Source organism: Furipterus horrens, unplaced genomic scaffold (genome assembly GCF_987537825.1).
Source record: "Furipterus horrens unplaced genomic scaffold, mFurHor1.1.pri manual_scaffold_2, whole genome shotgun sequence".
Classification (NCBI taxonomy): domain Eukaryota; kingdom Metazoa; phylum Chordata; class Mammalia; order Chiroptera; family Furipteridae; genus Furipterus; species Furipterus horrens.
This window is the reverse complement of record NW_028327172.1, coordinates 170417915-170443268: the sequence shown is the minus strand read 5'-3', so window position 1 is coordinate 170443268 and position 25354 is coordinate 170417915. Positions and strand designations below refer to the sequence as shown.

The 25354-nt window shown below is 41.3% G+C and overlaps 1 protein-coding gene and 1 pseudogene across 2 annotated transcripts in view; both read left to right on the top strand.

Moving 5' to 3' along the window:
- PARM1 (prostate androgen-regulated mucin-like protein 1) overlaps positions 1-24988 on the top strand; it is a 102313-nt gene extending 77325 nt beyond the window's left edge. The window contains exons 3-4 of one of the 2 annotated variants that reach the window (XM_090266752.1): positions 12146-12224; positions 24812-24988. In XM_090266752.1, coding sequence (XP_090122878.1) covers positions 12146-12224; positions 24812-24896 — 164 coding nt within the window. In that variant the 3' untranslated portion in view covers positions 24897-24988. Of the gene's footprint in view, positions 1-413; positions 892-12145; positions 12225-24811 lie in introns of those variants that run through there. The other variant, XM_090266753.1, reaches the window with a different exon arrangement.
- LOC150019965 (histone chaperone ASF1 pseudogene) lies at positions 5056-5659 on the top strand (annotated as a pseudogene).
- Positions 24989-25354: the final 366 nt, after the last annotated feature.

Below are 25354 nucleotides of genomic sequence, written 5' to 3'. Positions count from 1 at the left end.
GATCTTTTTCCCTCTTGACTTGACTTTTGAATAGAAGTATCTGTTCTTCAGCCAAGGCATTTATTTAGATGACCTAACTTGACACAGCCAATTCACTCATGCTATAGATATGAATTTTCAGAAGAGCAAGGAAGTTCTCCTCATCCAGGACAAACAATAGAGAGGATTCTCTGTGTTGGTTTTTTTTTTTTCACTTATGCTCCAATAATCTCTCCAACCCTGCCCTCCTCTCCATCCCCAGCAGATCTGGAATAGGGCTGATACAGTCTTGAGATTCCCACCTGTGTCCAGGTGTGCTTTTCTTAGCCCAGTAGAAGTTATAATTCAGCACAGGCTGACATTCATTATAGAAAGTAATTTTGAAATAGTTGTGATAGGCTAATAATACCAGGCACTGCGAATATGTCCTACAGGAGAGGTATGGAAGGGGCAGAAACTGACATGGAGCATGTCAAGGGACAGACTCTTAACATCGTGAACCTAGAAGTGAAGTCTTTGTTCAAGTCTGCACTGCTACTCCTGGGAGAGGCTGAGTCAGGACAGTCGTCCCTCCTGTGCTACATTTTCTTCAGTTTTGGCCTCCACCAAGAAGCAGGATTCATGAAGCGACCACATTTCCTGGACCAGTGGCAGGTGTTGACACTGGCACTGCTGGTCCCAACTTTTTACCCCCATTCTTCCTGGCCTCTTCCAGGGTCTCTGGGGGCAGCTTATTTACCCCCAGCCCAGCTTCTCCTGCCCCCCCCCTCCAGCCCCTTTGTGAATCTTGTTTTCCTGGGAGCAGTGTTCTACGTGAGTAGTATGCAAAATGATGAACTTGTTTATTCTAATAGAAACTGATTTTGTTTTCATGTGAATTTTAGAAAAGAATAAAACAAAATGTTAAATTTATGATTTCATAGCTATTTTTTGCTCAGGGTAAGGCTATATGTAGTATCTAAAGAAAAACAATGACTTGATTTAAAGACAGACATTAAGAAAATACAAGTGGTGTGGACATGGCAAAAAAAAATGTGAGAGTGGTATGGAGATGTCTGAATTTTGGAAACGTTGCCCTGAAGTTGAGGCTGGTGCATTGTCCTTGTTTACTGCCTCAGCTACCAGTGTTTTATGGCTTTTACTTGGGATGAGACCAAGGGGTAGGGAATTTAAAGGGATGCAAATCAGATATCAAAAGGTCTGAGTTTTAGTCCTAATTCTGTCACTAATGGACTGTGATCTCAACCAAATCTCTTAATCTCTATAGACTTTCATTTTAACATCTGTAAAATAAAGAGATTAGAGTCAATGAATCTTAGAATTTTGTCTCAACAATAAAATTACATTACTCCATTGGTCATGATCTTGCTGAAAGAAAAACTTGAACTTGAGATCCTCACTCATTTCTAATACCCAGGTTGGCTCAAATCTCCTCTGGATTCAAGGTTCTTTCCTGGCCTTAGAGTTTTGTGGGTAAGAGGTGCCCATAATTTAAGTGGGACCTTTGTATTGCGTTCTTGATGGACAAAGCATTTAAAATATGCTAATTTGTAAAAGCACTCTTTAAGGAAGCAAGTGTTTCATCAAGTTCAGCACCCAGTAAACATCAGCTGTGTGAATGACTGAATGGGGATTCACAGGTAGTGAGAGGGACCCAAATGAGGCCATGGAGTCTGGGAGTACAAAGTGACTTGCCCAAAACTCTTCAGTTAATGTGTTTATTAAGCCAGTCTCCAAGACAGGTCTTCTCATCACAGAAAGCAGAAAAGCATAGACCGGGGGAACCCAGCCTCCATGGTTGAGTCCTATCTCTGCCTACTAACCAGGTAAGCAGATTTTTTAAAAACTGCTTTATTTCCTAAACTCCAAAATGGAAATATCCAACCAGCTCTGCCTAGCCATAGTCATGATGGCTTCTGTGACATTTATGACCAGGATTGCTTTTCCTAATGTTTCCATTACTGTTCTTGGCACAATACTACAGATGTCCCCTGGGAACTGTCGTTAAGCCAAGACTGAATTTGGAGCTGTCTTTGAGGAGAGTCCGTTAATAGCATTCAGATGGAGTGGTGACCATGTTTCAAGGGGAATTCTCCTTCCCTACAGGCTCCCTTAGGTCTGGACAGTGCCTTCAGGCCAACTGAAGGAGAGGAACACTCCCTGACACTGACCTGGGGCTACTGTTCAGTCAAGGGCTTGTCCTAACGCTAAGGGAAAACAAATGAGGCTCCCCTTTTTCTATTCTTAGAAATCCAGTCCAGTTCACACATTACAGGTGTCAAAGGAGAGCTGGGACAGGGTGACCTAAATAGGTAGTTATAATAAATTCCAGGTGGGAAAGAAGCCTTATTTGTGTTGGCAAAGATTGTAATTGTAAGCGAAGTGGAGGAACTTTAAAATCGTGATAACCAGGGACTGGGCTGGCGTGGGTGCCCCAGGTTGCATTAATTGCACACCTGAGCTCCCTGTGTCCTTAAAGTACAGCTGATATTCCCACATGAGAGAGAAATGCAGGGGGAGAAAACGAGCACTTGCGGGGGAAAGTCCAGAGATTTATATTTTTGTATACATTTTTAACTATGCTACCTATGTAGGTAAAATGCTCTTAGATAAAAGTAAAGCCAGTCCCCAAATCAGGTCCCCTGATTACAGGAAGTGGAAAAGTATAGATACTGGGGATCCTGCCCCAAAGTTTGAATCCTGAGTCTGCTCATTGACCAAGTTCACCCATTAACTAGTTTTTAGGTAAGAATATAAACATGAGGTAAAAGATTCTGGTTCCAATAATATTTGGCTCATTTTGATAAAGTTTATCTCTGCCACTCTGTATAAAGGATGACTAAGTGATCCTTCAATGATTTAAAGATTTGGGGGGATAGGCAGTGGGGAGAAGGACTAATTTACTGAGACAAACTAGGTTGTCTTAATTAAAAATATTTCTGTAGCATATTTGTATGCAAGCTGTATATCTTATAAAGAAGTTTTATTTTTGCATCTTTACTAAAAAAGTTCAATTAAAAAAGTAACTACACTTTTAGAAGAAATCAGTTATTTTGTGGATTTCTTACTTTGTGCCTACACAAATAAAGAAGTCTCCTTGGTACCCCTGGTTTTCAGGGACTTTCAGTCTAGAGGAGGTGGAACATGTTCACATAAAACCATTAGTATAACAGTGTATTTCATACATCTTTATCTTGTTGTATGTACATGCATAACTACCCCCAGCAACACATGTCAGTAAGACTGCTCCAGCTTTTATAGATACATACACGAACACAAATACACACACGTCTAGTTAGAGGCAAAAATGCAGAGTGTGGTACCACCCACGTTACCTGTCTGTCCATCCAGTCCTACACTCCCCTATATGGGTCCCAGGCCTGACACTAGTCTCTGCAGCTGGGCGATGAGACCTCAACGCTCTGGCCTGTTACCTCTCTACACCCTACACTGTCCTCACTCCAGAGGAGCCTTTGGAGTTCATTTAGGAGAAGCTTGTGGCATTAATTTGGGGTCAGAGAGAGAGAAGCTTAGCTTCCCCTGGTGTGAGGTAGAGTGGGAAGAAAACAGGAGTAAAATTTAAGCAGCTTTCAAGGCCAGAAGTCAAAGCAACCTTCAATAATGCTAAAATTAGGATCCACCTAGTTAGTGGTATCCAAAAACGGAGACTTTCTCTTTCGCTGTTTCTCCCCCATATCACAGCCTACACATGTGTGCATACACAATGCAAAGCAAAAGAACAAAAAAACAAAAAACAACAGATCCTGAGTTATTTAATACACTGTAATACACAGCATTTGGCATCACCCTTGGCAGTGATTTTGGACCACAATACATGCTAGAAACCAATGATATGGGCCATCTTAGGCCACTGTTGTGTGATTATCATCTGTTTCTAAATAGTCTTTCTCCCAATTAATCTAAATTATTGAACTTTGACCCACCTTCACCCATAACTGCAAGAAGACCCAAGTCATCACCCAGCCCCAAATTAGGCCTAGTTTCCAGACAGCCAACAGAAGGCAGACAGAGATTGTACCAGACCAGCAGGTTTTAACCACAAGGAGACGCTGAGCTATCACTAGAGCCCAGAGTGGAAGGAGAGCCACGTGGGTAACAGCATGGACTCTGGAGTCTGACCTGTGTCCCACTTCTTCTAATTACCAGCCATGTGGTTCTTGGCCTTTAGTGTCTCTGTGCCTCAGTTTCCTCATTTGTAAAATGAACATAACAAGGTTACCTACCTCATGGAGATTTACATTAATTGAAATAACTGGAGGTCATAGAACAGTCCCTAGAACAGGATAAGTAACAAGAAAGTGTCTGTGGCTATCATTGTTGTTATCTGTAACTCTGTTACTACTATCATCATCATTGTTTGGAGGAAGGAGTTGCAAAGGGAGACTATTGCAGTAAAGATGGAGGAGGCTTCTCCTAGCATAATAGAGATTCGGGCACACACAGAGTTCTAACCTTCAACCCCCTTTTCTCACCAGTCGACCCTTCGTTCCTCCAGAACATGCATAGACGCATGCCTTTAAAGAGAAAAAATTCCTTTGAGACAAAGTGCTCCTTTCCTCTGGGTGACCTTGACTGAAGGAGCCACCACACACTCCAAAATGGCCACTTGTTCTTATTCTCCATTTTGTACATACTCTCTGGACCAGAAAGAGGAAAGAAAAAAGCAAGAATATTAAAAAATAGTCAGGAGCATTGTTAAAGACTCTTCTCAAAATAGATCAGATGCGCACAGACCCAGGAACTTGGTCAAAGGATTGTCCTTACTCGTGCATTCTAAATAAGCTGACTGTGGAATTTCCAAGGAGAATGTGGTTCAGGAGCCATCTACAGAGAGGAGCAAGACACTTCCTTTTCGTCACCCCTGCAAACTTCCCACCATCAATCCTCTGTTCCCGCTATCTCAGAGCAGTAGCAACTTTTTCAGAGAGTGTAGGACCACTACAAAACCCCAGGCCTGCACTTGGGTGGGGTCTGCACTCTCCCCAGCAGCCATGTGCTGGGCCTTATTGTGCCACAACAAGCCCCCATTCCCATTGTTTGCATGCTTTTCACAATATGGCAAAGGTTCAGGTGAACAGTGTGGTAGTGCTAGATAACCCTTCTCCTTTCTAGCACACATTCCAGTTCAAGGTCACTTCTGAGTACATTGAGGACCTGCCTGAAGACTTGGAATGAAAAATCACCTATGTGGGCTCTGCAGAATGTGAAGGATCATATTAGACTCATTTCGTGGGCCCTGTGCCTGCAGGAAGGCAAATATTTGTATCTCAGGCTGATACACCTAATCCAAGGCTCATTCCAGGGGCAGATGCAGTAGATGTAATAGTTGTGCTAATCACATGCACCTATCGAGGTCAAGAATTTACTAGAGTTGGCTAGTATGTAAATAATGAATATACTGACAGAATTAAGGGGAAATCCACAAGTAAAACCAGACTTTTCTGAGCTTCAAAGAAACATTTTGGCATCTAATCGCAGAGTCACAAGAGTCCACATTAATTAGGAAGATAACACGGAAAACACTGGAAGACGCAAAGAGCAGTAATCTAAATCTACAATCACATCTTCCTACAAACGCATTACCTTCAGCATCAAAGGGATAGCCCACGTCAGAAACTCACTAAATGTCATGTTTGAATTCCACATGGACTGCATGTGACTATCTGCCATCCCTTTAGTACAAATTAAGCTATAAAAACACATAGAACTATTTCCCTGAAGTTTTGTAAGTCACAGTCACAGACACAATGTGAAGAATTTGTTTTAAAAATGTTCTATAGAAAGTTTATAAGAAAACCAGTATTCGAGTAACTTCTGGAATAGAAATACAACTATTTTTAAATAATTTTTCTCTGTGTTATTTCATTGGTTCTGAAACTAATCTTATAAACCATATATATTATTTTATTTTCCTCTATATGTAATTAAAGCACTTATAAAGAAATACAAATCATTAGACTAGGTTATAAGGATTTCTTAGCCTCCTGGACAATAATCTTTGAACCACTCATTTACTGGTCTTCTAAAAAACAAAGTTCACTTCATAAAATGTTTCTTCCTGTAATAACATATAGTTTGGTTTAATTTAAAGGTGAATTTCCATTATTTTTTTATATGTCCTTAAAGAAGGGATCTGAAGTCCGCTATATACTACCAGGAACTTTAGGATCTGATTTTCCAGGCCAGCCGAAGCCTCCTATGGCTTCTACTATAGTTCACATATTGTTAGATAGCATTCAATTTGGTTTCTAAGATAATAACAAATGTGGCTAATCGTTTATAAAGTCCTCTGGTTATGGTTTTTGTTTTTATAACAGTTGAGGACATCGGAACTCTCCCTGAATTATACATCATTATTATCCAGTGAATTCAACCTGCCCAGAGAAATACAAACTCACTGAGTTTAATAGGGGAGTATAATGACTTAGACCTGTTCTTAGATTTATAAATTGCTATAAACTTCTCAACATTGTTTACGTAGATCATCTGTTGGCAGCATTTACATAAACACAGTGGATTTGGGAAGGTATATTTAGCTTTATCATAACAGATAAGTTTCTAATCTTGGAAACATGTATATTTCTCACATATGTGTACACTTCTCCATATCCTCTAGCACTCATGCAGAAGAGGATTAGGCATATTTGTAGTAGGCACATTCTAGATAGCTTTTCAAGATAAGTTTTTTAAAAGCAATCTTGGAAAGGAATTCATTAACTAACTGAGCCTAAAAGTTCTTTTCATTTGAGGAGAGCTAGATGCTTCCTCAAAAAGTTTCTTATGCTCCATTAAATTAAGGGTAGGATATTCTCATTATTCTTGCTGCTAAGCAGAACATCAGCTATAGAGTTACGCAGTGCCTTCATACCTATGACTGTTATACTGTGCTTTTTAAAGCTTTTATTTTGAGGAACGGAAAAGGGCATTTGTCTGAATATGCCATCTAAGTTTTACATATTTCCTGTCATTCTAAAAGAGTGAATCTGTAAAGCAAAATTTTGCTAAATGTTACTTTGTAATTTAATATGCCAGATTATTAAAATATTGTCCACTAACTAGTTCATAGATTTAAAAATAAAAATACATCATCCTACTATTAAAAACTTAAAAATAAATAAATAAAAACCTAAAAGAGCCTAGTAAAGTGCTTTCTTTCAGATGTTGTTCGGGTTCACCCCATCATAACCGAACATTGTCATTTTGGATATGACTGGCAAGTATCCTGCCAAAGAGGTCAGATAAAACATTTCTTTCATGTTTAAGTGAGGAAAAAAGAAAATGCCTCAGTGGGAAGAGTCCCTAGAGGAACATTTGAAGAATTAGGAATATTGCTAAGCCCAGGAAGACAGAAGGGCACATTTAGGTCACACGAGGGAGAGGTAGTTTGGACAGGAGAGCCCCTTCTGAGTTTGGGAGACTTTCTGTGTCTGTGAAGGGCTAACAGGTGTGTAACAAAGAGGGGGGGTGTATCTGTGGTGGGAGAGGCAGATATGGGGAGATATATACCTTATAATTATGCCACAGTTTATCCCAGGACTGCACAGGGCACAGAACAGAGTCAAAGCAGGTCAAGAGATGACCTCCAGGTCAACCTCCTCCCTTGAGTAATCTGACCAGGTCTGATCAGAAAGAAGCATGACCATCTGAGAGTATACACTGTATCCAGAAAGTAATTGCTAAAATAACTCTCCTCTGGCTCCATCATCCACAGAGACTCAAAAACGTGTGCTGCAGTGGTTGGACCATAACTGTAGAGTCATAGGAATACATAGATACTCAGGTACGACCTGGAGTTGGGGACCCCATGATAGATAGGAGAGGAAACTGATGCTGTGGGCACTTTCTTAGCACAGTGACTGAGCTCAAAAACTGCCAGTTATCTTCTTTTTTTGTGTGTCCATATTACATTTATTTGTTTGACATTGAGTGAGTTAAGTACCCACTGTGGGGTAGAGACTGTAGTTGGGGCTAAGAGTGTGGTAAAAGGGGGAAGAATTGCAACATGAAGATGATTAGGATCTTCCTGGGGAAGCTCGACCCAGAACGGTGGAAAGAAGCAGATACGAAGAGCTAACACACACAGCAACCCTGTGATTTGCTTGGGGGCAGAGGCAGATTTAACGGTGGGTGCACAGGGCATGCACCCTGGGCCCCGACTTCTGAAGGGCCCGCAAAACCCCAACTTTACACTTTTTTATTTAAAAATATGGTTAACATGTATTTTTATTTTCCCTGTCTCTCTTTTTTTTAAGGGGCCCAATATTTTCTTCTGCGCCCGGGGCCTCAAGCGACCTTAATCCGCCTCTGCTTGGGGGTGTCAGAAAAGCTTCTTAAAGTTGTCAGAGAGAAAGAGTAGGTGTTGCGCAAGCTGAGAAAAGGGCTAGAAAGTAACCAGTATACCAATGCAAACCCTGGAATGGAATAGTTCTGGGTTCAAATGTTAGCTTAATCATTTACCAGAGTATAAAACTTGAATCAAGTCTGTAATCTCACCAAGTCTTAACTTGCTCAACCATAAAGTGGGAATAATTCTACTCAGCTCATAAAGAGAATGAAATGAGATGATGGCTGTAAACTCCTTGGCACAGTGCCAGCCCAAAGTCATCATCCACAAATGTAGCATAGATTATTCTCCAGTCTATGCTGGTTTTGTTCTTATTGTTGTTTTGGGTTATTATGAAAGTGGTAAAATGGCACCCTGAGAATCCCAGCCTCAGAGAGGCCCAAATTCAAGAAAGCTTTGGCTCATGGATCTTCGACAGCCTCCTGGGCAGGCAGAACATGTTGGCATAGTGGAATGTGCTAGCACAGTGGAATGTTCTTGTATCTTGGATTACGAAATACACAGATAAATTTACTCCAAACCTCTCTTAATTTCTTCTGGCTCCTGGGCTTTACAGAGTGAGTCACATTCAGTTTATAACTTCAGATCCCAATGAGGAAGAACCGTAATGCCAGCCACCATGCCACCCCACTAGCCAGTGCACTACCCACCGAGTATCCACAGCTTCCTTCACAGGGCAAAGCTGCCCCTGCCCCAGCTACACCTTCCTCATGTTCTCCTTCCCTGCCCCACCTTGAAAAAATAAAGAGTAGAAGGAGAAGGGGAATTCCAGTTTAGTTTAAACAGAATACAGTAGGAAATGACATTCGTTTTCACAAAGAGGAAATTAAAGCCTTTTCTGTTACCATATAAAGTTGTGCTAATGTTGGCTCAGCCACCCCCTCATATGTTCAGCCTTAATGCCCTGAGGGGTGGAACTTCCCAGGGTGAGGTTCCCAGCTGCTTCTGAAAGTAGCAACTGCTGTGGAGGTGACAGGAAGTTCAGGACACAAGCCATCCTAGGCTAGGGGTCTGCTAAAGGTCTTCTAGTTCCAGAGGACCCTTGCTACCAAGGCTGGCACCCTCTGAAAAGAGCCAGAAGGTGGCAGAATAGTTAATAAGATGGTCCAAAGTACAATTTTCCCTGACATGTTTTGGCCTCATAATGGGCACTGCCAACCCTCAAAAGTGCCCCTTTGCTCAGCTGCCCTCAAGGACCCATCAACTGGAAAATCACCTGCTAATTTCAGCTCTGGTCACTCAGCCTATCTATGACCAAGAAAAGGTGGGCTTAAGGAACCCCATTGGAAGACTGGGGTTAACTGAGAGCTGGACAGCCACCAGTCACACCGAGGAGAACCAAATCACTCTATCACATGATGTTTTTTAAAAGAAAGAACAGCACTTTAGTTGGGGAACTGCCTGATTTATCTTTAGAAAGAAGTGGTATATAAATAAATTCAGTAAATACAGAATTGGAAGAGATGCAACTGCTCAGAGTTAGGGAAGAAACCTTGAAAAAGGTCAGACCTACAATTTCCTATATTAAACTATCCCTGGGACAAGAAAGAAGTTATAGAGAAATCAACTATATCCCATTTTTTTTAAAGAAATGAATTAAAAGGTCAGTTTTTTAAATGTTCCTAATTGCAATCACTGTATCTTTTTGAAGCTTGAAATACTCCCAACAACTTACCTTGCAGTAATAACTCCTCTCACTAACTCTTAAAAGAGCTGTCAAGAAGTTTCCGTGAACTTTGGATTGTTGTAATTTCATCACAGTTTGGAGGCTGGGAAGCTAAGTGCAGTCATTCAACGTAGGAGCTTTTCATAAGGGGAATCTGACTTCAAACTTTCTCTTTTTGATACAGTCTGCACATTTGAGCATTTGGTGCCATAATTCCATCTTGACAATGGAAAAAAAGGGGGGGGGGATGTTCTAAGAATTATACCTATCCTGCTCTAAGGGATTCCAGGAGCAAGGAGATGGGCATGTGAGTGTCCAGAAGTGTGAAAGCTCTGAAATGGTGCAATACAACCAATCTGTGTAGCTCTGGGTTTAGTCTCTATGCTAGCAATGAACCTTTTGGGCTCTCTTTTAGAATTTATAGGCATGGATATCTGACATAGCCTTCTTTCACCCAGAACTTTTGGGGAGTAACGAGTTAATTAGTAGACTGATTTGTTTTTTAGCTCTACTCTAATTCCTTTGGTGGAAGGGCTAATAAGAACAATATACTAAAGGTGGGAAAAATAAAAGGAGAAATGGCAAAATAATCTACAGTAATAAAGCTCCACATATGTGGGGCTGATCTGTCACCTTTGAGACCTAGTTCAGGACAGATGGGCACCAGTCCAGCATGGTACATTTGGAGAGGACTTTAGCTTGGCCCACAGGGCATCTCATTTAATCCTATGAAAATCGTGGGCAAGAGCAGAGCAGCTCTTCTTTCTCTGTCACTGCAGGTGAGTAGTATACGAGTGGACAGGGTTAAATATCTCGTGGTCAACACCACTAATCAGAGGGGAACCACACTTGAATTTACATATTCAGACTCCACATCTCTGATGCTCTTTCCAATGTGTCTCAGAGTCCTATTCATCTGTTGAAGTAGTAAATAATTTCCCAGTGGTCTGAAAGAGTAAATGGGGTCCCTAACATCTGCATTAGTGCCAAGAAGTCACTTTAACTATAGAGGACAAGAGCTCGATTTATTCTTGGCATTTCTAAGGTGAAATAAAACTAAAGTACATACATTATTAGTCCAAAGCTCACACAAAAAGAGTGTTGTGCTTCAAAGTGGTAGTCTTTGGAAGCAGTGTGGTAATTCTTCCAAGGCTACATGCTCAAAGGTTGTTCTATTTTTTAACTGTTCATTAATAGTTGCCTTTGGAGCTGGATTTCAAACTACACAATAAAACATTCATATTACTTTGTAATTGCACCAGATTAATTCTGCAAACAAAAAATACTGTTACCTACCAGACTTGACCTTATTTTTACACCAAATTTGACTTTATTCTCTACAAAATCAGATTTACCTTTCAAGGATGAAAACTGGACACACTTCCCAATGAGGAATTTTTAAAAATGCTTTGATTTGATGGCATCATTAAGATCAGTGCATCTCCTACCAAGATGATCCTTTTGACGTGGACATGAATAATATAGCTGTGTGATTCTGGTTTGTTTAAAAACCAATCACATTAGTTTGTAGTAACCCTTGAATAAAACATCCTAAGTCTCCCAATATTTTGCAAATAATAGAAAGAGGAACCAGAGCTTACAAAAGAAGAAAATAGGATTTCAGGACATTTTGAACCCTCTATCCCTGTGAACAACAGCAACAACAACAAATTGGTGCCATTATTTAAAAGATAATCAAATATTACTGTGGACTGTTCTTTGATCACCAGGCCAGCCAAATGATCTTACAAATACAGTAGTCCCTCGCTATATTGTGGTTCACTTACTTGGCCTCACTGTATTGTGGGATTTCTAAAAATATTATATTTAATTATTTATCATGAATTTTTGCTATATCGCGTGATTTTGCAGTACTGTATATGTATGTTGTTAAAGCTACACAGGTTTAAGAGTGTAGAATAAATGTAAGGTTCCTACTTTGCAGGGGGTCTGGAACGTAATACCCGCGATAAGTGAGGGAATAGTATCGGCCATTTATCAAAACCTCACCTAGCATGAAAAGCATTTTGGCAATAGAATTAAGACCCTTAGTTTTGTTCTCAGTCTGACTTCTATGCAAAAGGATCTGCAATGAATACCTTTCTCATCTCTCCTGTGCCTCTCTCCCTCCACAGGCAGCATCGCCACCATCACGGTGGCTGTCATTGCCATGGTGCTGTTGGTGTTTGCAATTACAGCGTATCTGAAGATCAGGTGAGACCTCACTCTTTTTTATAAAGAAAAGGATTCCATTTGGTTGGGCTCTAGGCTGAGAGTTGTTCTGCTGAAAGCTTGTTTCTTAATCAGTATCATAGCTCTCAGGTATATTGGCAGGAAAGTGAAGATGGCCAGTGTTCTCCACAATGGACAGGAATAGATGCTACAGTGTCTGAACCTTGGCGAAGCAGAGGAAATGAGCTGAAATACACAGCATGATGATGTAATGGAACGAGGATGAACCTGGATCAGGAGACTGAGGCCTCACCTCGCTGCCCTTAACTCACCTCCCCACACTGACGGAGGAGCCACATGACTCCTGACCCTCAAGTTGTCTCATCTGTGAAATGGGGGACAGGGGTGGCTCAGTGGTGCCTAAATACTGAACTTCTGAACACTGATGTCTGGGCTTGTATCCAGTCTGTAAGGAAGTTTTCACAGGTACTAAAGCAAAATGCTGAAAATAAAGAAATGTGTAGTGTTTTCCATAAAACTGTCCCCACCCCCACCCCACCCCCGAAATTATGGCCTTATGTTTATTGTTTTAAAATATCTTTTGTTAGTGAAACGAAGGTCATCACAGATGGTTGCTGAGTTTTTACCTTTTTGAGCCAAATAGAAAGTAGGAAAACCCTGTGAGCCTCCACTTTTCTTGTCTGCTGCTCTATGAAATCCCAAAATCTCAGAACCACATTACTCACCCTGAATGTCCTTCCAGCTGTAAAATGCCAAGTGACAAGTGACAGTCTTATTTGCCAGCCTGTGCAGTGTGCCTAAAAAAGGACAGAAGGACACGTGCCACCAGGGTGAACACAGCCACTCCTTGATGTTTGTCTCCCAACAGCCAGAGCCATCTTTACAGATGTTCCTCTGACCCTATCACTCCCTCCCTTAAAAGTCCCCAGTGGCTTCCCTGGAGCTTGGAATTAAATCCTAATCTCTCAGGTTGGCCCTTGAACTCATTCAGGGATCCACCCCTGCCCACCTCTTCTCCCTCATCACATCTGTCTCTCCTTTGTGACCACTTGCTTTCTGGCCAGTGCTTACAAAATGCACAGCTTGTTTTCTCTCCAAGCCCTTGGCTCTTCTTGGTCTCTCTCCCTGAAATTCTTTCCTTCTACCTCTTCCTCGTGTGTGGCTTTCATGTCCCACCCTCCGGAACTTTCCTTCCAGTTTGACTCCTGTCATTAATTTTCTTATTTTTATGCTGGCTGTTATATCATTGTCTACTATTTCATTTGCTTTTTATGTATTTGTTTGATGTCTCTTCCCAACAAATATGTAAGCGCCACAAGGACCCAGGCTTTATCTATGAGGTAGTGCTGAGCACAAAGATGATGCTTAAAAAATTGAATAAGTGAATAACTGAACATGAGTATACGCAGTCACTCGGGCACTGCTGTGTGCACACACGTACACTCCTGACCGACTTCTCTTCACACAGCTGTGCTTCTTCTTCAAGGGGCATGTGCACCCTGTCCTTCCCTCATGTCCTAGTTCCCCATGTGGAGCTCATGTATTCCATTTCTCATCCCCATGCACACATCACCTTTGCTGCCCTCTCTCCTGGCCTCTCTCATCAACTCCTGTCACCTTGCCCAGACCAACACAGGGAACTCTCCCCCACTCCTTCCCTTTTATCTCCCTCCACCTTTTGTTCTAAATGTGTACCAAATCAACCAAATGATAGCACCAAGTATAAGAGTGCCTTGCAATATCACCTGTATCTAAGGTACAAAGAACAGGAAAGCCAGGCTTGGAAGAGAAATTGGAATTAAAGGGCCAGCATTACCTGTGTTTAAAGCCTTTATAAAAGCATACTTACGACTCCTTCATATTAAAAACAAAAAGCAAAAATCTTTCTCTTCATTAAGTCTATATTTCCTAGAGCAGCAGGCTTAATTTTAGGAATCATATCTTACTGAATGGCACTTTTTCATCTGGTTTAATTACTAGTTTATTATTGCAGATATACTGTATTTTAATTGTGAGTTAAATTGGCTTTTATCAACTAGTCTAAGAACCTCATTCCCACTTTATAAAAAAGTTTCTCTTTGAGTTGGAGGGGATGCTCATAAAAAGAAAACTACAGATTAATTTAGAGTCATTCTGGAATCATCACTGCTGGGTTTCTGAAAGGCAATGTCACCAAAAATATGACCTCCACTGGACTGTGGCTTGAAATAGGATTCCTTCCCTCTTGCCACACACTTGCCAAAATGATGTTGAACTAACATAAGGACTCTTTTCCTGACTTCAAGCAAACATTCAAGTTTACCATCTCAAACCTATCACCAACTATAGACAGTCTAGAGCAATGTTTAAGGAAGAATTCAGACCCCACCAGCAGGGGACCTCTACCTTTGGGAGCAGGTTCCAGTGTGAGCTGAGCATGTCATGGGGCTTCACTCATCCTCTCCTCCATCTCTTGTAAAACAAGGGCCATGATTTAACTCTTTGATAACATTGCTGAGAGGATCATTGGGTAGTGCTTCCCAAGAACATAGCCCTGCCATCATCATCATCAAAGTGGTCAACTGGAAGGGTCCCCAACAGTAGAACAGTTGCTTGATGATAGTTACAAAGTATTGGCCATATGCCAGGCACCCCTCTGAGCATGGGAGCAGGGGGATCACGTCAGTGATGAGACCCAGTCCTGCCACCACAGAACTGACTATGTTTGGACATTTTTGTTAGGAGGCTATTTAAATGGGTCCTAATGAGTGCTGATTAAAATTGTATAACATTTTATTCTAAAATTTTAAACTATATTTTCTCAAGGCATTCTCAACACTAGATAAACGTGGTGAGTGGTGAAATTGAATTAGATATGGTTTCTCTCCTCCAGATAGGTCCTTCCTCTAAAATACCGACAGGACCTCAGTAGTATAAGGGTTGCTCTTCATCTTTGGCACTACAAACTTAGGAGTGAATAAAATGATCAGGTCTCTGTTTGAAAACCCCCTATGGAAAACCCCATTCTGTTGATCTGTTAATTATTTTGGCAAAATGATGACAGAAAGAGGCTGTGCTAAAACCTCTTCAAGTTTTGCTAGATTCTTGGAAAGCCCCGCTAATCATTCATCAAAAATACATTTGGCTTAACTGACAGATGTGCATGTGCATGCATGTGCGTGTGCATGCATGTGTGTGTGTGTACCTAAGGCTGGGTTTTGCCTTGGCTGTATTTTATTCCTATCATCCTAGATTTCTGAGAACAATAACATCACAAGAGATCTGTCATCTGTGGCCATTTAGCTCACTTGGCTGGAGTACCAAGCAACTGAAATCACAATCCATGAGGGAACCTTAGCTTCTAGACTGAAACACAGGCTAGCTCCCTGCAAATGCAAAAGAAGATGACACTTGAGAGGGCAGCCTCACACCCAGAAAAAGGGCACACCTTGCAGGCTCTGCTGACAGGATCTTAGAGTTTCACTTTTGCGCCCAAGTTCTACCTTCCTCTGAAGGCATCAGTAAACTCATTAGCTACCTGTTTTCATACTTCTATTCTTTGGGAACCATGACCGCTGGTTTTGTCACAGTGTCCCCTGCCTAGAGAACCACATATCTCTGAGATGTAAGCCATTTTTGGTTGTGGCCTCTAGAAATGAACTGCCCTGAACCTTCCAGGGCTCTTCTCTGTTATCTATCGACCCCCACCCCTGTTTTAGCCAGCAGCAGTGTGATTAGGTTCTATTTGCCATTCAGGCAAATTATAGTCTCCTTGATCATTAATATGGTCATCTGCAAAAATAGAGCTAATAATACCTATCTTGTAGTAATGGCTTGGTGATGATGAACTCCTTTAACTTTACCTTGTCTGGGAAACACTTTATCTGCCCTTCTACTTTAAATGATAGCTTTTCTGGATAGAGTAATCTTGGTTGTATGTCCTTGCTTTTCATCACATTGAATACTGCTTGCCAGTCCCTTCTTGCCTGCAGAGTTTCTTTTGAGAAACAAGCTGATAGTTTTAAAGCCATTATTATATGAAATGTTAAAGGGACTTCTTTAAGAAAAAGATCAAAACCATGAACATTAAGAAGGAAATAAATTCACAACTATCAACAACTGGAGCTAAAAATAAAATAAGCAACTAAGGAAACAACCAGAATAGGAACAGAATCATAGGTGTGGGGATCATTTGGAGGGGCAAGGAGGAGAAAGGGGGAAAAGGGACAGAGATTAAGAACCATAATTGGTAGGAACAATAAAGACAGTGGGATGTTAAGAATAGTATAGGAAAGGGTGAAGCCAAAGAACTTGCATGCATGATCCACAGACATGAACTAAGTGAGGGGATTGCTGGAGGAAGGGGGTGCTGGGTAGAGGGGGGCAAAGGGAAAAATATTGGGACAACGATAATAACATAATCAATGAAATTTACTTTAAAAAATACATATATTCATAAAAAGAAACCTATCTTTCAAGCTTGTTTTGAAGATCAAGTAATAAATGGAGAGTACCCAGAGAGACCAGATAGCATGGCGGTTAAGAACATGTACCCCGGGGCAAGTTTATTAGTCATTCTGTGCACAGTTTCCTCCTTTGTAAAATGGGACCAAACTAATACCTAACTCATGATGATTACGAGGATTAAATTATGCTACAAAGAAACATACAGTGCCATGTATGAGATGAGGGTGATGGAAGGGCTAACTGCTGTTGTTGCACTTGTCATTAAAATAATGCTTACTGGACTTCCGGCCAAAATGGAACCTAGACAGACATGCCGCATCTCTCTCCACAACTAAGAAGAAATACAACTACCTACCTTAAAACTAGAGACAATGAGAAGTTCCAGAAAATTGAGCTGCATGGAAGTCCAACAAACAAAGATATAAAGAAGAAATACTCATCCAGACAGGTAGGAGGGGTGGAGCCAGGGCAGAGAGGACACAGTGTGGTGGTGGCGGTGGCGGTGGCGGCAGCGGCGGCAGACCAGGGGAAAGCGTAGTCACACATTTTAAGATGGACGAGACACCTGGAGAGTGTTCCCAGCCCCAGATAAGACGTCGAAGTTCACGATCCCAGCACCAGGGAAAATCAAGCCTCATTGCTTCTGACTGTGCAAACCAGTGGGGGTTGGGGCACAGGAAGAAACTGCTGGTCTCTCAGCAGCATTCACTTGTTTGAAAGGCCTCCATGGTCCTAGAATGTCCGCAGACCCACGCAATCTGGGAACAACAACCAAGGCAACAGCTAGAGAATCACCAGTCCCATACGAAAGTGGGAGAACTGCCTGAAAAAAGGGCAAGTGCTGAGCAAGCAGCATTGTTCCCTCTCAGACCCCTCCCCAACATACAGCACCACAATGTGGTGAAATGAGTTGCCTTGTACTGACAAATACCTAAGGCTCCGCCCCTTACAACATAACAGGTGTAACAGCTCTACCTAAGACAAAGAGGCAAATAAACACAGGAGCCTGTCAAGTTGAGGAGATAGAAGAGTACGTCCCAAAAAGGGGAATGGATCAAGGTTCCAGTGGGAGAACTAAGCAACGTGGAGATAGCCAACCTAACAAATCATGAGATAACCAGCCTAACAGACACAGAGTTCAAAACACTGGTGATAAAGATGCTCACAGACTTGACAGATATCCTTAAGTATTGGAAACGCATAAGGGAAGAAGTGAAAGCTATGCAAAATGAAACAAAGGAAAATCCACACAATACCAGTGGTGAAGGGAAGGAAACCAGGATTCAAATCAATGATTTGGAACATAAGAAAGAAAAAAACAGTCAACCAGTACAGAATGAGAAAGCAAGAATTGAAAAAAATGAGGAGAGGCTTAGGAACCTCTGGGACAACTTTAAACATGCCGACATCCAAACCATAGGGGTGCCAGAAGGAGAAGAGGAAGAGCAAGAAATTGAAAACTTATGTGAGAAAATAATAAAGGAAAACTCCCCAAATTTGGCAAAGGAAATAGACATACAAGTCCAGGAAGCACAGAGAGTCCCGAACAAGCTAGACCCAAAAAGGACCACACCAAGACACATCATAATTAAAATGCCAGAGGTTCAAGATAAAGAGAGAATCTTAAAAGCAGCAAGAGAAAAGCATAGAGTTTCCTACAAAGGGGTGCCTATAAGACTTTCAGCTGATTTCTGAAAAGAAACTTTGCAGGCGTAAGGGACTGGCAAGCAATATTCAAGGTGATGAAAAGCAAGGACTTACAACCAAGATTTCTCTATCCAACAAAGCTATCATTTAGAATGGAAGGGCAGATAAAGTGCTTCCCAGACAAGGTAAAGCTTAAGGAACTCATCATCACCAAACTATTATATGGAATGTCAAAGGCATTTAGTTAATAAAAAGATCAAAATTATGAACATTAAAATGACAACAAACTCACAACTATCAACAGCTGAATCTAAAAAATAAAAACAAAATCCAACTAAGCAACTCAGAATAGGAGCAGAATCATAGGTTTGGGGAATCATTTGGAGGGTTATCAGCTGGCAAGGGGCGGAGAAATGGGGAAATGGTGCAGGGATTAAGAGGCATAACTGGTTGGTGCAAAATAGACATAAGGAAGTTTTGAATAATATAGGAAAGGGTGAAGCCAAAGAACTTACATGTACAACCCATGGGCATGAACTGAGGAGGGGTGGGATTGCTGGAGGGAAGGGCAGTACCGGGCAGATGGGAGCAAAGGGGGAAAAATTTGCGATGCTGTAACATAATCAATAAAATATACTTTAAAGAAAAATGCTTACTACTTGAGCGCTTAGTAAAACAGTGACTGCCAACAGTCAGTAGGCACCAGGAAATCAAAGGCAAGGGGAGTCCTAGGAGGAGAGAGATGCACAGCGGCTCAGTTTTCTCATGTTCCATTTGGCAGGTTCAGTAGTGCTTTTCCTAAATGCCCATAAAGTGGCATCCATGTCATAGTGCATAAATAGAAACTATCTCTGAGAAGTCTTTATTCCAAGGCTTGTTTGCAAGTTTAAACGAAAGCAGAGGCCTTGCCTGCCTCTTGCAGAAGGGCGCCTTTAATTAGTGATGATTGAAGAATGAGGTAAGTCGGTTTTGTTTTGTTTAAATTGGCTCAAAACCGTTCAACCACAAGATAATCCTCTGCATAGGAGACCGTATCTGCTGTCGCCAGCAACGTGGATGCTGCTATAATTAGGTGTGCTAGGAGCCTAGGCAGACAACACGGCTGTTCCCTTCACAAAAATAAATGTGATACTGATTTATAGACACAACAGGGCCTCTCTTGGAAGGCATCTTGTTAGAAGTCACCTGTTTTGCTTTAAGTCTTCTGGTAATTATATTTTAAACAACTGGATTCTTTCTGGTTGTCGTGAGGTTTAAAAAGTAGTTCCGGCCAGTCGTAAAGGCTAAGATGTTCTAGAATCTGTGACCTACAGGTTGTCTTTTTCAGATCAGATTTGGCATTTTGAAGGTCTAAGTGACTTGACCTGCTACTTCAACCTTTAGTGTGCACAGGAATCAATGAGAGAGTTTATCTGAAACACAGTTTCCTGGGCCTCGTTCCCATAGGTTCTTCAGTAGGTTGGGGTAGGGCCGGTGCATGAGCATGTCTCACCAGTTCACAGGTGATGCCAATGCTGCTGGCCTGATCTACCCTCATCTGCTAGCACTCCAAACACACACTTTACTCTAGAGTTTCCCAAATAGATTGCCCTGCTATTTCATGCCTCTGTTGCTTTGAATACACTGATCCCTGTCAGAGGTATTTGGCCCACCTCTTTTTTATCTGGCTGATTCTAGGTTGTCTAACTCTAAAGGGACCCCCTCGAAAGTCTCCTCCCGACCCTCCCCATGGTGAGTTCCTTGCTGCACGTAACTCCTCTGTACCGCTCACTTCCCTGTGCTGGAACCGTGTGTTCTGCCAGTCTCCTCCACCACAAGGAGATAAAGCCCCTGGCAGTACCTGGAATATAATTGTTGCTTTATAAGCATTGTTGCCTGAGTGAATGATTCTGGGTGGGAAAGTTTAGGGGAAGCAGTATTTGTTTCCTCCAAATCAGGAGAAACTAGGTTTAGACAATGGGAAGTCATAGAAACCACATACTTGCACTAGTTACCTCGTTACTCTGAACTTGTTTACAAATAGACAGGTGTTCCCTTTTACAGGCCCCAGAAGAGAGACTGATAAACCTAAGTTTTCAATGGGTTGTTAAATGAAAGGAGCCAAACAGGGAAATGACAATCAAAGAAAGCCACAAATGAAAAAAAAAAAAAGAGAGAGAGAGAGAGAGAGACAGTGACAGCTGCACCAATCTAGCTTTGCTAATGGATGATGAAAATCTAAGACTTAATTACTAACAACGAATGAGATGCAAGTTTCACAGCACTAAGCCATGTCTTCTTCATCTATACACCCCTTCTTTTTGGCACATAGTAAGCACTAATAATGGACTAAAGAGCAGAGCAAAGTTAGTGAAGTTGGAGCCTTGATGGGGAATTGTGGTTGACCCTTATAAAGGAGACGGTGTTTTCTAAATATGTTAGTTTCAACACAGGAAAGTAAAACCTCATTCATTTTCAAAGACAATTGAGTTTCCATTAAGTATTGATGCTACAGTTATCTTAAAATAGGTACCATTTTGTTGTTGTGGAGAAGGTCCCTACCCCCAATGACACCACCACATGTACCAATGGTCATCAACAAGGATTCATCTGTTTTGTCCCCTGTGTTCTGCTCTTAGCTAACTAAACCATACAATACAGTCAGGTAACATTGACGTTAAGTACAGTGCCATTGATCAGCAGGGACTGTGAGCACTGTGCCGAGCAATTTAAAGCCACGTCATCACATGGAAGAAATTTAGCTTTAATTCTTTCTTCTTCCTATATTTAAGCTCAACGGAGTAGTTTTGACCCTTTGTGTTCTTTAATGAGATCTTTCACTTTGCCACAGTTAGGTATATTGTACAATGAATTGTCACGCGCCACACAACTCGCTGCTGGCAACACCCAAGCAAACTCCACATATACTATGTATGTGCTACTAAATATGTGCAGTTGTCATCAAATATTTATAAAAGAACCACTGCATCAAGAGCAACTTATTAGATGTTCAGAAAACAAGAAGAAACATAAGACAGTCTGTCCCCAAGAGGTTTACCATCTAAGGAGAGCCAAGGCACAGCAAGTAGAAACAGCTATGTTGGACACATGCCAGTGTTCACTAAGACACTGAGTAAACAAAACTGCTTTGACCTGACGATGATGTCATTTGTACAGACTGCAGTTCAGATTGAAATGAGATGAAGCAGTGTTGCATTCTAGAACGGGGAGACCTAGGTTTTAGTACCAGCTCTACCATTAAATCACATGGAAAAACTCATCTAGGTTCCCTGAGCACTAGCTTCCAAATTTTAGGAATGGGAGCTTTTTCACCTCTTAGACTCCACAAATGCCTATCTGAAAACCTCTCCCATTTCCATTTAAAACATGCCATGATGCAAGAAGTTTTGACCTAGTGAAATAGTTTAAAGGGATCATTAATTATTCTCCTCTTCTCTCTCTCTCTCTTTCTCTCTCTCTCTCTCTCTCTCTCTCTCTCTCTCTCTCTCTCTCTCTTTCTCTCTCTCTCTCACACACACACACACACACACAAATGCATTTGTCTTACTCTTTCTATATATGGTCAGATTTAAATAAGCCTGGCTTGATTCTCAACACACCCAAATCTTCTTGTTAAGGCTCATTAATATATTTATCATGTTCTATGAGTTGGTTAAGTACATTCCAAAATATGGATTATCTATATCTCTTGTTTTGCTATCCTCATTTATCAATATTTTGCTTAACTCACTGTTTAATCAAATGAGAAGAGTGAGAAAAATGAAAGATCTATCTATTCCTTTATTTTACTATTGTGTGTGCAGTAGATGTCTCCTCTAATACAGCAGATTCAGATACAGTTCTGATCAAAGAAGCTTACCTAAAATAGCCATTATTAGTAAAATCTGATGACCAGAGATTTTTAATCCCCTAACCTCATTCCAACACCATAATAATTTTTAACAATTCAAATAACAATAATATAAGAAGTTGGTCTTATAAATGTGCCTAGGGCATAGTTTCAGGAGTTCCTGGTGGGAGGGAGGCTCACTTTTCACTCAACATCTTTTTTTTACTATGTACAGATTTGCCATGGGCTTGTGTAAGTTTCATTATAATAAAAATTAAAAAGCAATATGGGCCAACACCTATTGTGCATTTACTATGTGCCAGGCCTTTTATATGCATTACCTCATTTAATCCTCCCAATGACCCTAATGCAACTTTTTCTAAGTTTCTCTATTTTATAGATGAAGAAACAGGGTGTTAAAAACACATTTGAGGACATACATCCATTGGTCCTACTGCCATCTTAAGGGAATAAAATTATATGATAGAAATAAAAATGGTGTGAGAAGTTAAGTTACCATGCAAAGGCGAGGCAGGAATGCCCTATCAATAAAGGAACATGCTTATTAGGTAGATATTGGCCAAGCTTACAACACTAAGTCATGCTGAAATTAAGGCTCAGCTCCAGTCTTATTATCCCCAGATTTTCACTTGTCCATTCTACAGCTTCCATCTTTCAACCATCCTGTTAAAGGATTTGATTGGAATTGGAAGTTTAAAACATGGGGGGATATTTGCAATGGGTAGCTGGTGACCTTAGTTACCAAAACTGGCCTCTCCGTTAGGTCAATCAGAAGATCAGTGTTGTATTATGTGTGATCTCTTTCCCTCTCACACCCACAGAAATGAATGTGGACCTTTAGTGAAAACAAAACATATTGTGGAACATCCTCAAGTTTCCAGGTGTATAACTGGGTCAGCTGAGCCAGCCTTCAGGACAGAAATCCGGATTTTGAAGGCTGAGTTTGAAACCAGCACATCAAGGGTCTGGTTTTTCTTCAATAGATACCTCTTTTCAAATACCTGGCAGATGGTAATAAGCTTCATAAAGTGACAACAATTATTTTAGCGACAAATATTAGTATAGCATATGCTTTCTGTGCTTCTCAGATTCCACTTTGTTTAATTTTCATATCTAGTTAAGACAAAAATTAGGGGGACTGGGCATGTTTATCTGCACTATATATAGCATAGCTGATTTCCAGTGGCAAGGTGTAATAATTCACACGCTAGCATGAACCTCAGAGGTACCACATGCACATTTTGTGATGTTTTCCCAGTCCTGACATTAGTTTTAATATGAAATCATAATACTTCCCAAAAAGCTCCCAATTTGTAAACAGATTGGCCATTCAGGGTGTATTTTTTTTTCCAATCAGTTTCTTCCACCAGCATTTACTGACGACTAACTATGTGCTAGATATTCCTCTGGAGTTGGAGCTAAGAACAAAAACAACAACAACAAAAAAAAAACAGGCAAATAATTCATATTTATGGTCTAGTTAGGGGAAAGAGGTAATAGCAAAATAGGTAAGTGAATTATCTGAGTATAGAATGTTAGAAGGTGATGAGAGCTATGAGAAAAACAAAGCAGGGAGTGCTGGGAGAAGGGGAGTTGCAAGTTTAAATGGAGTTCTTAAGGAAAGCCTCACTGAGAAAGTGACTTTTGTACAAAGACTTGAAGAAGATGAGGGAATGAGCATGTGGAGCTCTGGAGGACAATTGTTCTGAGCTGAGGGAACCAGTAAGTGCAAAGGCTCTGAGGCAAGAATATGCCAGTCATGAGGGGTAAGAGCAAGAAGACCAGCATGTTGGAGCAGAGGGAACAAGGAGAACTGGAATAATAGCTGATGTGCTCAGAAAAGTAACAAGGGCCAGATCCTGTAGGGCTTCACAAACTTTTTGTAATAACTTTGGCTTCTTCTCATGAGAGCCACTTAAAGGTCTGAAGGGAGGAGTGATAACAATCTAACTTCAGTTTCTCATAGAAATAATATTAATTGTGGGACAGGTTCCCAGAATGACTCACCAAAGCCTGTTAAACCCACGTTGCCATTGAACTAAGGTGCTAATCAGACTCTGGGAAGCGGAGACCAGAGCACTGGACTTAGATCCAGGAGGTAGAGGTTTGACTCATGGCTCACTTGGGTGACTTTGGCTCCCATCTTTGAGCCCTATTTTTCTCACTGGAGAAATAAAGATAAAAAGATAACTGCCCCAGGGCTTTATTTTGAGGCTCAAGTGAAAACAAACCATAGACGCACGTTGTAGACTGTAACACACTATATAAACCTTAGGCAGCTGTGGTTATAGCATTCTTATTTCAGGAAAAATTAAGTCCAGGACCTAAGTCCAAATGCCAGGAAGGCAGCCTTCCCTTTCTCCCTTTACTGCTTTTTAAACAGCCATGGAAATGGGCCTCTCTCTCTCCAGCACTGGATGTCAAGGAGAGAGACAGGACCCTGCTGATCTCAACAGAAGGTGCCATCTGGGCACCCAGCTGATCAGTCATAACTTTCAGGATGTTTGTAGACTGGTTGGTAGGTCTGTTGCCAGGAGGTTGTCCTGGTGAAACATCACAGCTTTCTCCATGTGCCCATGAGCCTCCCCAGTTCAGCTGCAGGGCATTAGGCTGTCTTCAGATGGGCAACTTCTCCAAGTAACCATAGCCATCTTCTTTCCACCAGGCATTCCACCTACGGAAGGCTCCTGGATGACCACGACTACGGCTCCTGGGGAAACTACAACAACCCTCTGTACGACGACTCCTAACAAAGGAATGTCACCAGGGCGAGGGATTCCCGCTCTTTATTTATAAGTGCTTATCCAGTAGATTTAATAACAAGTACCTGATGCACATTGAACGACAATCTTAAAGCCCTGTTTTATTGGTTTGGTTGTTTCATTTTCTTCTCTCTCCTTTGGCTGCTACAACTTCCCCTTTCTGGTACAAAAAGAACATATTTAAAGGTGTGTGGAGGCTGATCTGCAGCTGAAATGGGCCGACCATGGGGGCCAGGGCAGACCACCATGGTGGAGGTTCCTGTACCCACCGCAGGACCCACTGCGAGCACTGAGGAAGAGGAATCCGCTTGTTTTGTCAAAGGTTACTTTTAGGGGAACTTTCTGTCTGTGGCATTTCTTAAAACTTTCATTCAGGAAATTACATTAAATCTCCATCAGTGGAAAGGAAATGAGTACTGGGAGGATTTCACCCTGTAGATGAGGAA